The sequence below is a fragment of the Helianthus annuus genome, chromosome 17, assembly GCF_002127325.2.
Source record: "Helianthus annuus cultivar XRQ/B chromosome 17, HanXRQr2.0-SUNRISE, whole genome shotgun sequence".
NCBI classification, from domain to species: Eukaryota; Viridiplantae; Streptophyta; class Magnoliopsida; order Asterales; family Asteraceae; genus Helianthus; species Helianthus annuus.
The window spans coordinates 40493750-40505204 of record NC_035449.2 but is presented as its reverse complement, the minus strand read 5'-3'; the positions used below and the strand labels follow the sequence as shown (position 1 = coordinate 40505204).

General features: G+C 41.8%; 1 protein-coding gene across 3 annotated transcripts; it reads right to left on the bottom strand.

Moving 5' to 3' along the window:
- Positions 1–5429: 5429 nt before the first annotated feature.
- LOC110926112 (SNF1-related protein kinase catalytic subunit alpha KIN10) lies at positions 5430–11003 on the bottom strand. 3 transcript variants are annotated; one of them, XM_022169858.2, is made up of 12 exons: positions 10876–11003; positions 10644–10693; positions 9736–9930; positions 9472–9656; positions 9207–9389; positions 7593–7724; positions 7306–7491; positions 7135–7224; positions 6954–7037; positions 6240–6362; positions 5925–6140; positions 5430–5835 (listed from the first exon to the last, which is right to left on the bottom strand). In XM_022169858.2, exons 3-12 carry the CDS (start codon positions 9920–9922, stop codon positions 5722–5724), a joined length of 1500 nt encoding a protein of 499 aa, XP_022025550.1. In that variant the 5' UTR covers positions 9923–9930; positions 10644–10693; positions 10876–11003; the 3' UTR covers positions 5430–5721. The 3 variants fall into 3 exon arrangements, with proteins under 3 accessions (XP_022025550.1, XP_022025549.1, XP_035842877.1); XM_022169857.2 differs by having other exon boundaries at positions 10872–10967; XM_035986984.1 differs by lacking the exons at positions 10644–10693; positions 10876–11003 and adding an exon at positions 10123–10147.
- Between the last annotated feature and the right edge of the window lie 452 nt (positions 11004–11455).

Genomic DNA, 11455 nt, shown 5'->3' with positions numbered 1-11455 from the left:
CACACTCCAAGTAACCACCCCGGTGACCAACTGCGCGCGAAGCATCTATCAAAGCAGCAACAGCTTTATCTAACTCCCCAGCATTCAAGACGGAGTTGGCCATCTCCAACAAACGCAACATATAAGACAACAAGTTTTAATAAATTGAGCCAAAGTCAGGAGAAACCATACCAGAGCTATTCCTCGGGCGCGCAGCCACTCAACTTCAGCGACCAAAGTATCCACGATGCCTTGGGCCTCAGAATAATTATTCTGCGCCACATTGAGAGCAGTGGTACTAATGGCGCGCGCCTCCTCGGCTTTTTGCTTGGCTTCCTCGGCAGTGGCAGCTTTTGACTTCTCGGCTTCCAGATCAATCTCCAAGGACTCGCTCCTCTCGATCTGCTCGTGCAGACGACGCTTCAATTCAGCGATTTCAACGTCCTTGGCAGATAGATCTCTATCCTTGCCAGAGATTTGCGCCTTAAGCTCAGCCTACAGAAAGCAAGACTTAGAGAACTTTTTACAAACTAAAGCATAAGCAAGAAAGGACAGTTAACATACCTCAGCCTGTTCCTTCACAGCTTGCGCATTCTCCACCTTCTTCTTCAGTTCCGCAACCTGACCTTCAAGTTCAGTGATCTTGGAGCGAGCCGCGTACATGCGCTCGTTATCCTTTGCGCAAATAGCCTTCCAATCGGCACGTTCCTTTGAGAGGAGTTCTTCAGCGGCACGGAGTTTGCCTTTAAGGCCTTCACGACCCCACTCCTCAGCTTTCTTATCCGTTTCAAATTTCGCCTTCTCCTCGTCAAAGGCGACCTTCGCCTTTTCAAAGCTTTTCACTTGCTTCAGCAACCGCTCACGATACTTCTCCCACTCTTCCCTTTCCCTAACCATAGTCCGCCACTCGCGAACAATCTGATGGTTAGCAGTGCGAGTGTTGGCTTCACCAACCACATACGCATGATAGAGCGCGCTGTGAGTTCGCTCCCTTTGACGGTTCACCTCACCAGGAGGAATGGAGTTAAGAAGCCAATCACGGCAGGGAGCGAACTCCAAGAAAGTATCCTTCTGTTTCAGGCCCCATGGCGGTTGATGTAGTGCTTCCCCTCGACTTTCCTCAGTATAGGACTTGTAGTAAACATCTCCTAAAGTGTCCAGTGGACCGATAGGAGAGTGAAGCATCCCACCCTGTTTTCCCGAACCAGCTTGGCTAGCAGCAAAGCCAGCGCTACCACCAGCAGCAGAAGTAGTCTGTTCCTTAGTCGCCGGACCGGTTTGAATGGGAAACTCGGTCGGCGAGAGCTCAACAGGTTTCTCCACCTCCAAGTTTTTCCCCTTCTCAGCGATGGGCTGGTCAAGCCCAGTAACAGGAGTTGGCCCCAAACCTTGCGTCGTATCAGTAGAAATGGGGGCAGTAATCTCGGGCTCCTTAGGCCCAGTAGGAGGCTTGTCAGAAACTTTCTCTCTCTCAACCTCTTTTTCCCGAACAGGTTTCTCAGGACCCTTCTGTTTCTCCTTATCAGCAGATTTTGAAGCAGTGGACGGTTTGATAGTGACCTTAGTAGCCTTGGGCCTTTTCTGCGCCGGCTCCAAGGGCTTTGTGATCGTGATGCCCTTATCAGTTTTCTTCTTTTCAGCCTCTGCAAAGATAGAATATTAGAAAGGAGAATACAAGTACAAGAAAACAAAATACTAACCAGGAGAGAATTTGTAAAGTGAGCACAAGTTGCTTTTCTTTCCAATCAAAGGAGCACCGCCCGGTTTCGATAACACATTGGCCCCAAGCGCAGCCTCCCGTCTCCTTTTCCTTATCAGCTTCACTGCAGGCTCTTCCTGCACTTCTTCTTCATCACCCCCTTCCTGCGCAGCAGAAGACGGCATGGTCCCAGCATCCGGGTTGCGAGAACCCGCGCTCCCTGAGCTCTTGGAGCCTCCCGCTCCAATTTTCTTCTCGCCTATACGCGATAAACCTTCAAATGAATCACTGATAATAACGTAATCTTCCAGGTTACTTTGACGAAGGCAGAGAGTACCTTTATCGGCAGCAACATCGGTTGCGCGACTACCACCGGCTCCCTTGCTGATCACCTCTGGATCCAAGGTGATAACCTTCTTCTTTTTCATAGGCTTTTTCTTCTTGTATTCAGGGTCTATCCCCAAGTAGCGCAACACACCTGCAAAGATTTGAGACCACGGGCTTAGCTCTCCATTCGACGATCCCACAGATTCCTCGCTGGAAAGATAGACAATCTCTTTCCTAGCAGAAGTCACGGAGCGCAAGGGTCGAGGGTTAGGTATATGCGCACCTTCAGTTGCAGTAGGCGGTTCGGCGAACGCATCATCAGTTGGGTACATGAAATTTCCTTTTATTTGCTCATACCAGTACTCCTCCCCATCCTGGAGCGGGCGCACGCCCATAGACCCACTAAAGGTAGAGAAAACGGCTTGATACAAGTGCGCCTCTACACGTCAAATCGTATAAATAAACAAAGTTATGAAGCAAGAAATCAAAGAAATCAAGGAAATTATTAACCTCGATCGTCAATCATCAAGATGGGAACTTCCTCGCTGTCGGGCAACCATCGGTCACTCATGCGTGCAGCAACGAGGACATTCTCCCCGAATACTCGGTTAGGGGTTGGAGTAAGCTGTTGATACCACCTTTCATGCTTGGGAATGGGAGGATCTTCTTTCAGTATTGGTTCAGACCAGTCCCGGAAGGGCATAGCGATCGAGAGCACCTCCTCACGAATGAAGAAAAATTTGGGTTTCCAGTCATGGAAACTTTTAGGAGGATTTAGCAATATCTTCCTCGCAGCCCCACGACTAGCAAAAGAGAAGAAGCCCATATTCCTGATGAGCTGATAAAATGCAGAATATGAGCCATAAAGTGTGTCGTCGGCAGCCGGAAATTCCCCTGGAGGAAGAAATCTTCAAATAAAGTAATATAGCCCGGCGGCGCATCGGCGGCCGTTTGATTCTGCCCAGGGTATCTAGCATCCCATTCCGGTGGAAACCGGAAGCTCCGTACGATCTGCTCAAACAATCCTAAATCCCACCGGAGAACCGGGACAGGCTCCTCTCCGGGATTATCTTCAATATGTTCTTCAGCCATCGGCGTTCTTGGATAAACTTTGAATATTCAAGAACAAACTTGAAGATATGAAGGAGAACTTGAAAAACTGCTATAAAAAGTTTGAAGATTTGATGAAGATGATTAGAGAGAAAAGGATGGAAAGAATATAAGACGAGTAAGCCCTTCTTACCTCGTCGAATATATATACCCATCGCATTTAATGCGATGGGTAAACGTGCCGCATCTGCCGTTCATGTGGCCAACGAGATGACGCCACGTAATGCATAAAACCCGGGGAGACGGTTACCACGCGCGCGTGGGCCTCACTCTCCTGACAGAAAGTGGAACCGTCAGAGCTAGCATGATGACATCCGTGCCAGGAGTCAACTCAAATGTCACAATCAGAGACAATCTCACCAAACCGTCAGAATTCAAATTTCGAGGAACTTCCCGCCCAAATTCCCTAACGCTTAACAAAGAAGTTACCAAGGGGCGCACAATATACCTGGTACCCAGGATATCCGCGCGCTATCATCTCTAAAAGACAAAACATCAGTTAACAACACCTGTACGCGCGCGCCTACAAACAAAAAATGAGCAGCCTTTGCAATTTTCTTTTTCTAAGTCCAGAGCTCTAACCACTTGCGTTGCGCATGGTGCAGCACTAGACTGGGGGGACTTGAAGGGGTATGGCCCCAAAAAAGCCGCGCAAACCTTCTTCAAGGCCGCGCGCGAGGCCATACTCCTTATTCAACAATTCTCTTACTGGCAACCTCGCGCGAGTCCCACCACTTCCCATGAAGAGGCGCGAGGCCCAATCCAGAAGAGAACTGCAATTTCGACACTTAGCAATCTGATAAGAGCCTCCACTACCTGTAAAACCGCGCAACCTGATTTCATGCCCAGCATCAATCACATAAAGGTTGCGGCGCGAGACCAGAGTAGGAAGGTACAAAAGGTACAAGTGGCAGGAAAAGGAGCCAATGAGCATCCTGCAGGCTCTGTTCAATCGTGCGCCACGATCGTCTGAGGTGCAAAGGACGAAAAGTACATAAGGACGCCTATGTAGCACCAATCAGAGGACAGAGACATCTGTCCCACGATCTCCACTTGTCTGTTGATGGCAAAAGGACAGCAAGGCCGACAATAGTGACACGTGGCTCCATTCAAGGCGCGTCAGCGCCGGAAAACTTCTAGAAGCCACTAACGGTCGACACCAGTGAGACAAAGAGCATATCCACTATGTTGTCGCCTCCCGGCCCAAGGCCCATCAGCCCATATCCTCTTACACCTCTCCGGCTATAAATAGAGAACTCAGTTCACAGGTTAAACATTCCATTCCCTCTACTCTCACTCTTAATACTTAATTATCCTCCCCAAAGCAGTCGCTTATTCTCACGCCGGAGCCCGGTTAAGAGGGAAACCCCCATATTCCCCTCTTAACGAGTAACGGTGTTCTGTTTTGCAGGATTAGGCATTCGAGACGAAGCTCAGATAAACTTTGGAAGATTAACCATCATGGTAGAAACATAAACCCAACTGATTAGCCTCATAATTAGTTCCGTGTTTCTTCAGTTGTAGTTGTGGGTAAATAATGCTAGTGTCTTATGAAAAGTATATAAAAAAGATCATATAATAGATTGCGCCTTGCGTACTAAAAACATTGTATTTTTCTGTCTCGGTTTTAGACTTTGTCGCTTTTGTATCATTCTCGCTTTTTAAAACCAACGTTGTGCTGTAAAAAAATTGGGATACCCCTGAATTTCTCTTCTAGATCCGCCACTGTTCAAAACCTTTCTACAAACTTTCCATTATGATTAATGGATCGAAGATCATAGTTTATCTCGAGAATTAAGTGAAGTGTTGCGGTAGCAACATTGTTTTATTCTACCCGATACATATTAGTACCTGTGAGCACCACGATATGAGATGTTGCAAATGTAATCTTTACCTTAACTAGAGAGTATTAGTGGCCTCTATCAAGATTATGGATAAACAATTATGATCTCTATAAATTTAGAGAGAGGAACATACATGTTGATATTTATCCTCAGGGAGAATATAATGAAGACCGAAAATACTATTGAATTCAGTGGCGACACTTGAGATTTTCGACCGGGGTGTCGAAAACGTATATACCAAAAAATTTCTATACGAAAACTACACACTCTCCACTACTGAGCGAAACAGTTCGGGGGGTTGCCCGCCCCCACTGTGTTGTGCCCCTGATTGTTGTTGGATCAGGTGAAAACATAAAAAGCATACAAGTTGAGTAAGAAACTTCTTAAGTCTAAACCATCCGCATTTTCTCCATAGCAATGAAGGAAGAGCAAAAATGCTCACATACAAATTCATTGTACATAAGACATCATTATCATCACCACCATCATGCATTATAATACTTTTAGAAAAAGTCGCGAAGTGAAGTAACTATTAATAAACAAGTGAGGCAGGCCCAGACTCATAATGAGTCGGCAAAAACATCGGCTCTCAACAGTACAGACGGAGCATAGTACAGTACCCTAATAACAGAAACAAGTAAACTTAGTATTTACAACAGCCTAGCTTTTCATCACCGTTTGAATTCAGGGAGAAAGCTGTTCATCATACTATGATAATCACGATCATGATGATGATGATGCTATATTAACCGCTCACTCGCTCTACAGGACACGAAGCTGAGCAAGAAACGCCGCACAGAGGTCCAAAAACAAAAACTGTGGTCCTTGAATCCTCTGTAGATCCAGCAGATACTTGTCCTCGCGGGTTTTGTAAAGCTGCAACCAAATGTTTCAGTCATATTAGATTAGACAAACTGCATTCACACGGCGTTTATGATTCAAGATGCGCAAATATTGGTTGTTACCTGGACTTCAAATTTGACCACATTGGGAGTGGTCAAAGCACCGTCGGTCTCTACAATACTCGACTCATCTCCAAAGTAAGGATTACTTTGCATAGAGTTGTTGCCAGGGGCCCACCTGCATTTCATGTTGTAGTGGCCTATCTTTTTCCAGCACACGTTCAGTTCTTGCAAAGCTTTAAGAACTTCGGTCATTATCTCACGGGGATGTGCTCTAGACTGTCAAAAGTCAAACCATGCAAAAATAATAACAAATTTAATTATTAATTATAATCTATCTATATTTTTTCGGGTTTTACTTATTTTAGCGAAAACTACCTGAAGCCCGAGAGCCCATTTTCTCTCGACTTGGTTTCTAAAATTTATCCCTTGATAATCCATATAAGCCGCTGAGCGTTGTGGCATCATTGAAGCACCAACCTCGTTTCGGTTAAATCCATCCTACAATCACAAACCAGTAAAAAACAACATTTGGATACATCAGAATCGAGTAAAATGCCATTTGCGTTCCTGAGATTTGGCCAGTTTTGCGACTTTCGTCCAAAGGTTTGTTTTTCCGCATCTGTATCCGAAAGGTTTGAAATCTTTGCCATTTTCATCCGGCTCATTAACTCCATCCAATTTTCTTCGTTAAGTCAAGGGTATTTCCGTCTTTTTGGTTAACTTAAAGGGCAATTCGGTCTTTTTCAGTATTTGGTCTTTTTACATAAAGTGAAAAAGACCGAATTGCCCTTTAAGTTAACCAAAAAGACGGAAATACCCCTCACTTAATACAGAAAAATGGATGGAGTTAACGAGCTGGATTAAAATGGCAAGATTTCAAACCTTCTGCATCTAGATCCAGAAAAACAAACCTTTGAATGAAAGTCGCAAAATTGGCCAAACCTCAGGGACAAAAATGGCATTTTACTCATCAGAATCAGAATCTTTTCATCCAAACACTAAAAACCGATAATTGCTAATAATCATTCCTAACTGGGTATCCAAACACCCCCTAAATGAAGTATTCAACAGCCAGAAAAACAATCTAACCAGAGGTTTCTGGAATTCAGCTCCGAGATAGCCACTTGAGTTACGAAATCTGTTGTCCAATAGCAAATAATATGCCACAGTACCCTAGATAACACGCAAGAATTAACAACGATGTAATATCATATACTCATATCCGTTCACATACCTTTAACGAATAAAAAGAAAACAGAAAAAGGCTTACATCATTTTGCACTCGGTTACGAAGCGACTCCAAGAGTGCGTCTCTGTCAAACCCCATTTTAACCACCTCTAAAAGTATATCTTCATCAGTCTGTATGCATAAAACTAATTTAGTCACCCATATGCTACTATATATAATAATTGTAAAAAAAAAAGTAGAAAAAATTGATGCCTTTTTTGCTTGCTGCATAGAATCCGGTGGAGGAACAGCTAGATAGCGAGGAAGATGAGCCTGAAACCAGGGGTGCACACGAATTTCGGGAATCGTTATTCGTTTCATGGGGTCCACCACAAGCATCCTCGGGATTAGATCTCTTGCACCGGGTGATAAGTGGCTAGGAAGTGTGTATATCCCACCCTAAACAAAAACCCGACATGATTTTTAAATAGTTAATAACTGTTTCCACACTTTGAACGAATTTTTAAAACTTCCGTGTAAAAAACTAAATTTGAAAGCACCTTAATCTTCTTGAAGAGGTTTGGAATATTTTCATCGTCAAAAGGAAGCGTCCCGCAGAGAAGAGCGTACAAAATAACACCGCAGCTCCACACGTCAACCTCGGGTCCCGCATACAGCTTGCCAGATATAACCTAAGAGTAAAACATAAACATATTATGAATTATTAATTATTTTAATTCGGGGAACACTAGCTACAGTTAGGGCTGTCTATTTTTATCCAAAACCCGAAACCCGACCCGAATTCAAAGCCACCCGAACCCGAATTAGCGAATAACCGAAAAACCCGAACCCGACCAACCCGAACTTTAAATGGTTCGGTTATCGGGTCACTTTTTCCAGGCCAAAAACCCGAACAACCCGACCCGAAAAACCCGAAACACAAAACCCGAAAAACCCGACCCGAAAAACCCGAAACACAAAACCCGAAAAAAACCCGAACATTTATTGTTTTTTTTTCTTATAAAAGTGTTTAGATTTGGAGTCTTTAATAGATGGAACACTAAGTTTTGGGACTTTTAAATACTTTGATCATATTTTTAAAGTAACAATATGAATTTTGATGATATTTTGTAAAAAAAAAACATTTATTTTCATTTTACATCTAAACCCGAAAACCGAATAACCCAAACCCGACTAACCCGAACTTTAAAATGGGTTGGTTATCGGGTCAATTTTTCCCAGAGAAAACCCCGAACCCGACCCGAAAAACCCGAAACCCGAAGAAAAAACCCGATGAACACCCCTAGCTACAGTGTTCCAGTTTTGTCTTTTAGTGTTATTTGTTTTTTAGTCAAAGTTTCATTCACACCCCTTCAACTTTAATAAAATTAACTTTACCCTCTCTACTTTAGTTTAACTTTCGGTTGACACCCCTTGCAATTTAGTTGGTTTATTTTCCCCCTTATACTTTAGTTTAACTTTTGTTTGCACCCTCTGCAGTTTAGTTGCCCTCTGCAGTTTAGTTGGTTCGTTTTTTTTTTTCATTTTTCTTTAATCGATTTACACTACAACCGTTGAACTTTAATAAAGTTATCACTTTGAGTTCTTTGCACCCCCTGCAGTTTAGTTGGTTCGTTTTTTCTTCTCACTTTTCTTTAATCGATTTACACTACAACCGCTGAACTTTAATAAAGTTATCACTTTGAGTTCTTAACAAAATTTCTGTTACGTGATTTTTTAAGGGTTTCGTTTTTTATGTCAACGTTCCACGCAAGTTATTTTTATCTACGTTTTTGCAACGCTGTTTTTAGACCGACCAATGTTTTTAAGGTTTTTAAGGTTTTTTCAACCGCCCGACGATCATCTCTAAATACACCATTGCGACGTGTTTTTTATCTCCGATTAAACCGATCTATTGTAATGCGTGACCGTCGTGTTTATCTTTATATATGTTTTGGTGTAAATTTTGTTCGAATAACTTGGCTTTCGCATACAACGACGCAACTTTTCTGTGATTTTCGAATATACCGTCGCCATGTGGTTTTTTATCGTCATGTTCGTGATTTGCTTATTTTTATCTACGTTTCGAACCCGCCGCGGAGCGCGGGTGGTAAGTGGTAACCCACTAGTTATACATTATTATTGACTTATCAACTCAATATCATAAACCATACCTCAGGGGCAGCGTAATTTGGACTTCCACAACTTGTTTTGAGAAAATGACCGTCACGCATGATATTGCTTAGACCGAAATCCGCAATTTTAACGTTGCACTTAGAATCCAACAGCAGGTTCTCCGGTTTAAGATCTCTATGAGCCACCATGTTCCGGTGGCAGTACTCCACACCAGAAATTATCTAAAAATTGTAGGGCCCACTTTAAAATTAGTAGATATTAATACCAACAATGACAGCATATGTTAAGAATTTATTTAATCACCTGCTGAAAGAAATTACGACCCTCGTCTTCCTGCAACCTGCCTTTCTCAACAATGTAATCAAACAGCTCACCGGACTTCACGTATTCCATCACGACATATATATCCGATGCTGTCTCTATAACCTCGTAAAGACGGATAATATGTGGATGCATAAACAATCTTAGTATCTTGATCTCCCTTCTAACTGCAAAAAGCAAGAACGCGTTTTTAAATGAAAATATATAATGAAGCGATGAAAAATAGTGTTGTTAATATGTTTCTACCTTTCTCATCCATGTCCATGTTTTTTATCTTGCGACGGTTAAGGATCTTTATAGCGACTTTGTGACCCGTTAGAGCATGCTCTGCGACTTTCACCTTTCCGAAAGAACCGATACCGAGTGTTTTCCCGAGCTTGTAGTTTCGTAAAATCATGTCCACGCTACTCCCGTGGTGTCTTGATCCCTCCATATCGTATCCTGAAGAGGTGATTAAAATATCAAACGCTTAAATACACATGGTCGATAAAATTGTGATTTATAATTATATAGGAAATAATATGGTCTATATGTGTAGGTGTCAATAACTGATTCAAAAAGAAGTGCTTTAATCATACACAACAATAATCAGAATTAGGTTAAGTTAACACTTAACACCAAATGACATCTCACCGATTGACATTTAACAAACCAGTAACATCAAACACCTTTGCCCACCTAGCCACATCATCAAACTTTAAAACACCAAGTGTCGTGCAGGGCCCGATAAGTAACACAAATCAAGAGAGTTAATCATAGAAAACCATAATCCGATTTACGTTAGGTTAACATCAAAACAAATCTCACTAATTGACATCTAACAAACAAACTTTGCACACCTGTACAGTAATCACTAATCGTTATCGTTCGTATAAACGTGTTATAAAGGTTAATTAATTATCAAACACTCTTTCCCAAACTTCAAATAAAAAAAAAAAAATTTGCTTTCACAGATTTATAAGAAATCTCATCAAATCACAAACAAATGTCTAAAAGCAGAATTCTTTAAACTTCAAATGACCACAAAAACAATAAAAAACCGATCGATTTGAAAAAACCCCCAATTCAGAAGATCTAAATCCCTCATCAACCAACAAGAACAAAATTAACAACATAACTAGACATGCAAATAATAAAAGAATTAAAATACTAACCGAGTAAGCAGATGAAGAAGCTGGATTAAACCCTAGGTGATCAGTGTAACCTGCGAATTTGGTGATAAATAATAATAATAAAGGGGGTGTGATGTGAGATTAATAATAGGTGTTGGTGAAATGCATATGATTGATGAATAAGCATTGAAATAGAGACATGTGTAAAGAATATATATAATGAAGAAAGAAAGTGAAAAAGATTGGTGAAGAATACAGAATAGAGAATACCTACAAGGAGGGTTTGAAAGGAGGGATGAAGAAGGAGGAGAATAATTGAAGAGATTCACTACTCTTTTCTTTTCTTTTCACTCTATTTCGACATTTGGACTTATTTATATGCTTAAAATGTTTATGACGTCACCAATTTACATATATATTGGGAAAATAATAAAAGGTATAACAATAAATTAAAAATAGGTTTTTTTTTTAAGTGAAGGCCCGACACCCGGGATCATCTTTCCATCCGAAGAACATAACGCGATAACGCGTAGGAAAATCCGGAACAAAATTTGTCCCTGTTAAGACTCTAACCAATGATCTTCCTGTTTAAAAGTTATGGAGCATCACTTAACCAGAATGCTTGATGGTAATTAACATTAGATAGGTTTTTAATAAAGTTACATTATTTTAGGTAGAACCAAAACGAGAAAAGTTAACATTGAAGTTTTATATACTTGTGATTGAGTGGTTTGTGGTATGGTATCTTACCTCTATCTTTTTTTTTTTAACGGCAAAGAATCTCACGTGTAAACCCACCCTGCTCAGGGTTATGTCCAAGGTCGACTTCTCGACCGTCTTGAGACCGTGCCCCC

Coding starts and splice junctions, on each gene's coding strand:
- LOC110926112 (XM_035986984.1), bottom strand. Junction 9,657..9,735: donor CATGGACATGGATGAGAAAG/GTAGAAACATAT, acceptor TGCTTTTTGCAG/TTAGAAGGGAGATCAAGATA. Junction 9,390..9,471: donor GTCGTAATTTCTTTCAGCAG/GTGATTAAATAA, acceptor TACAATTTTTAG/ATAATTTCTGGTGTGGAGTA.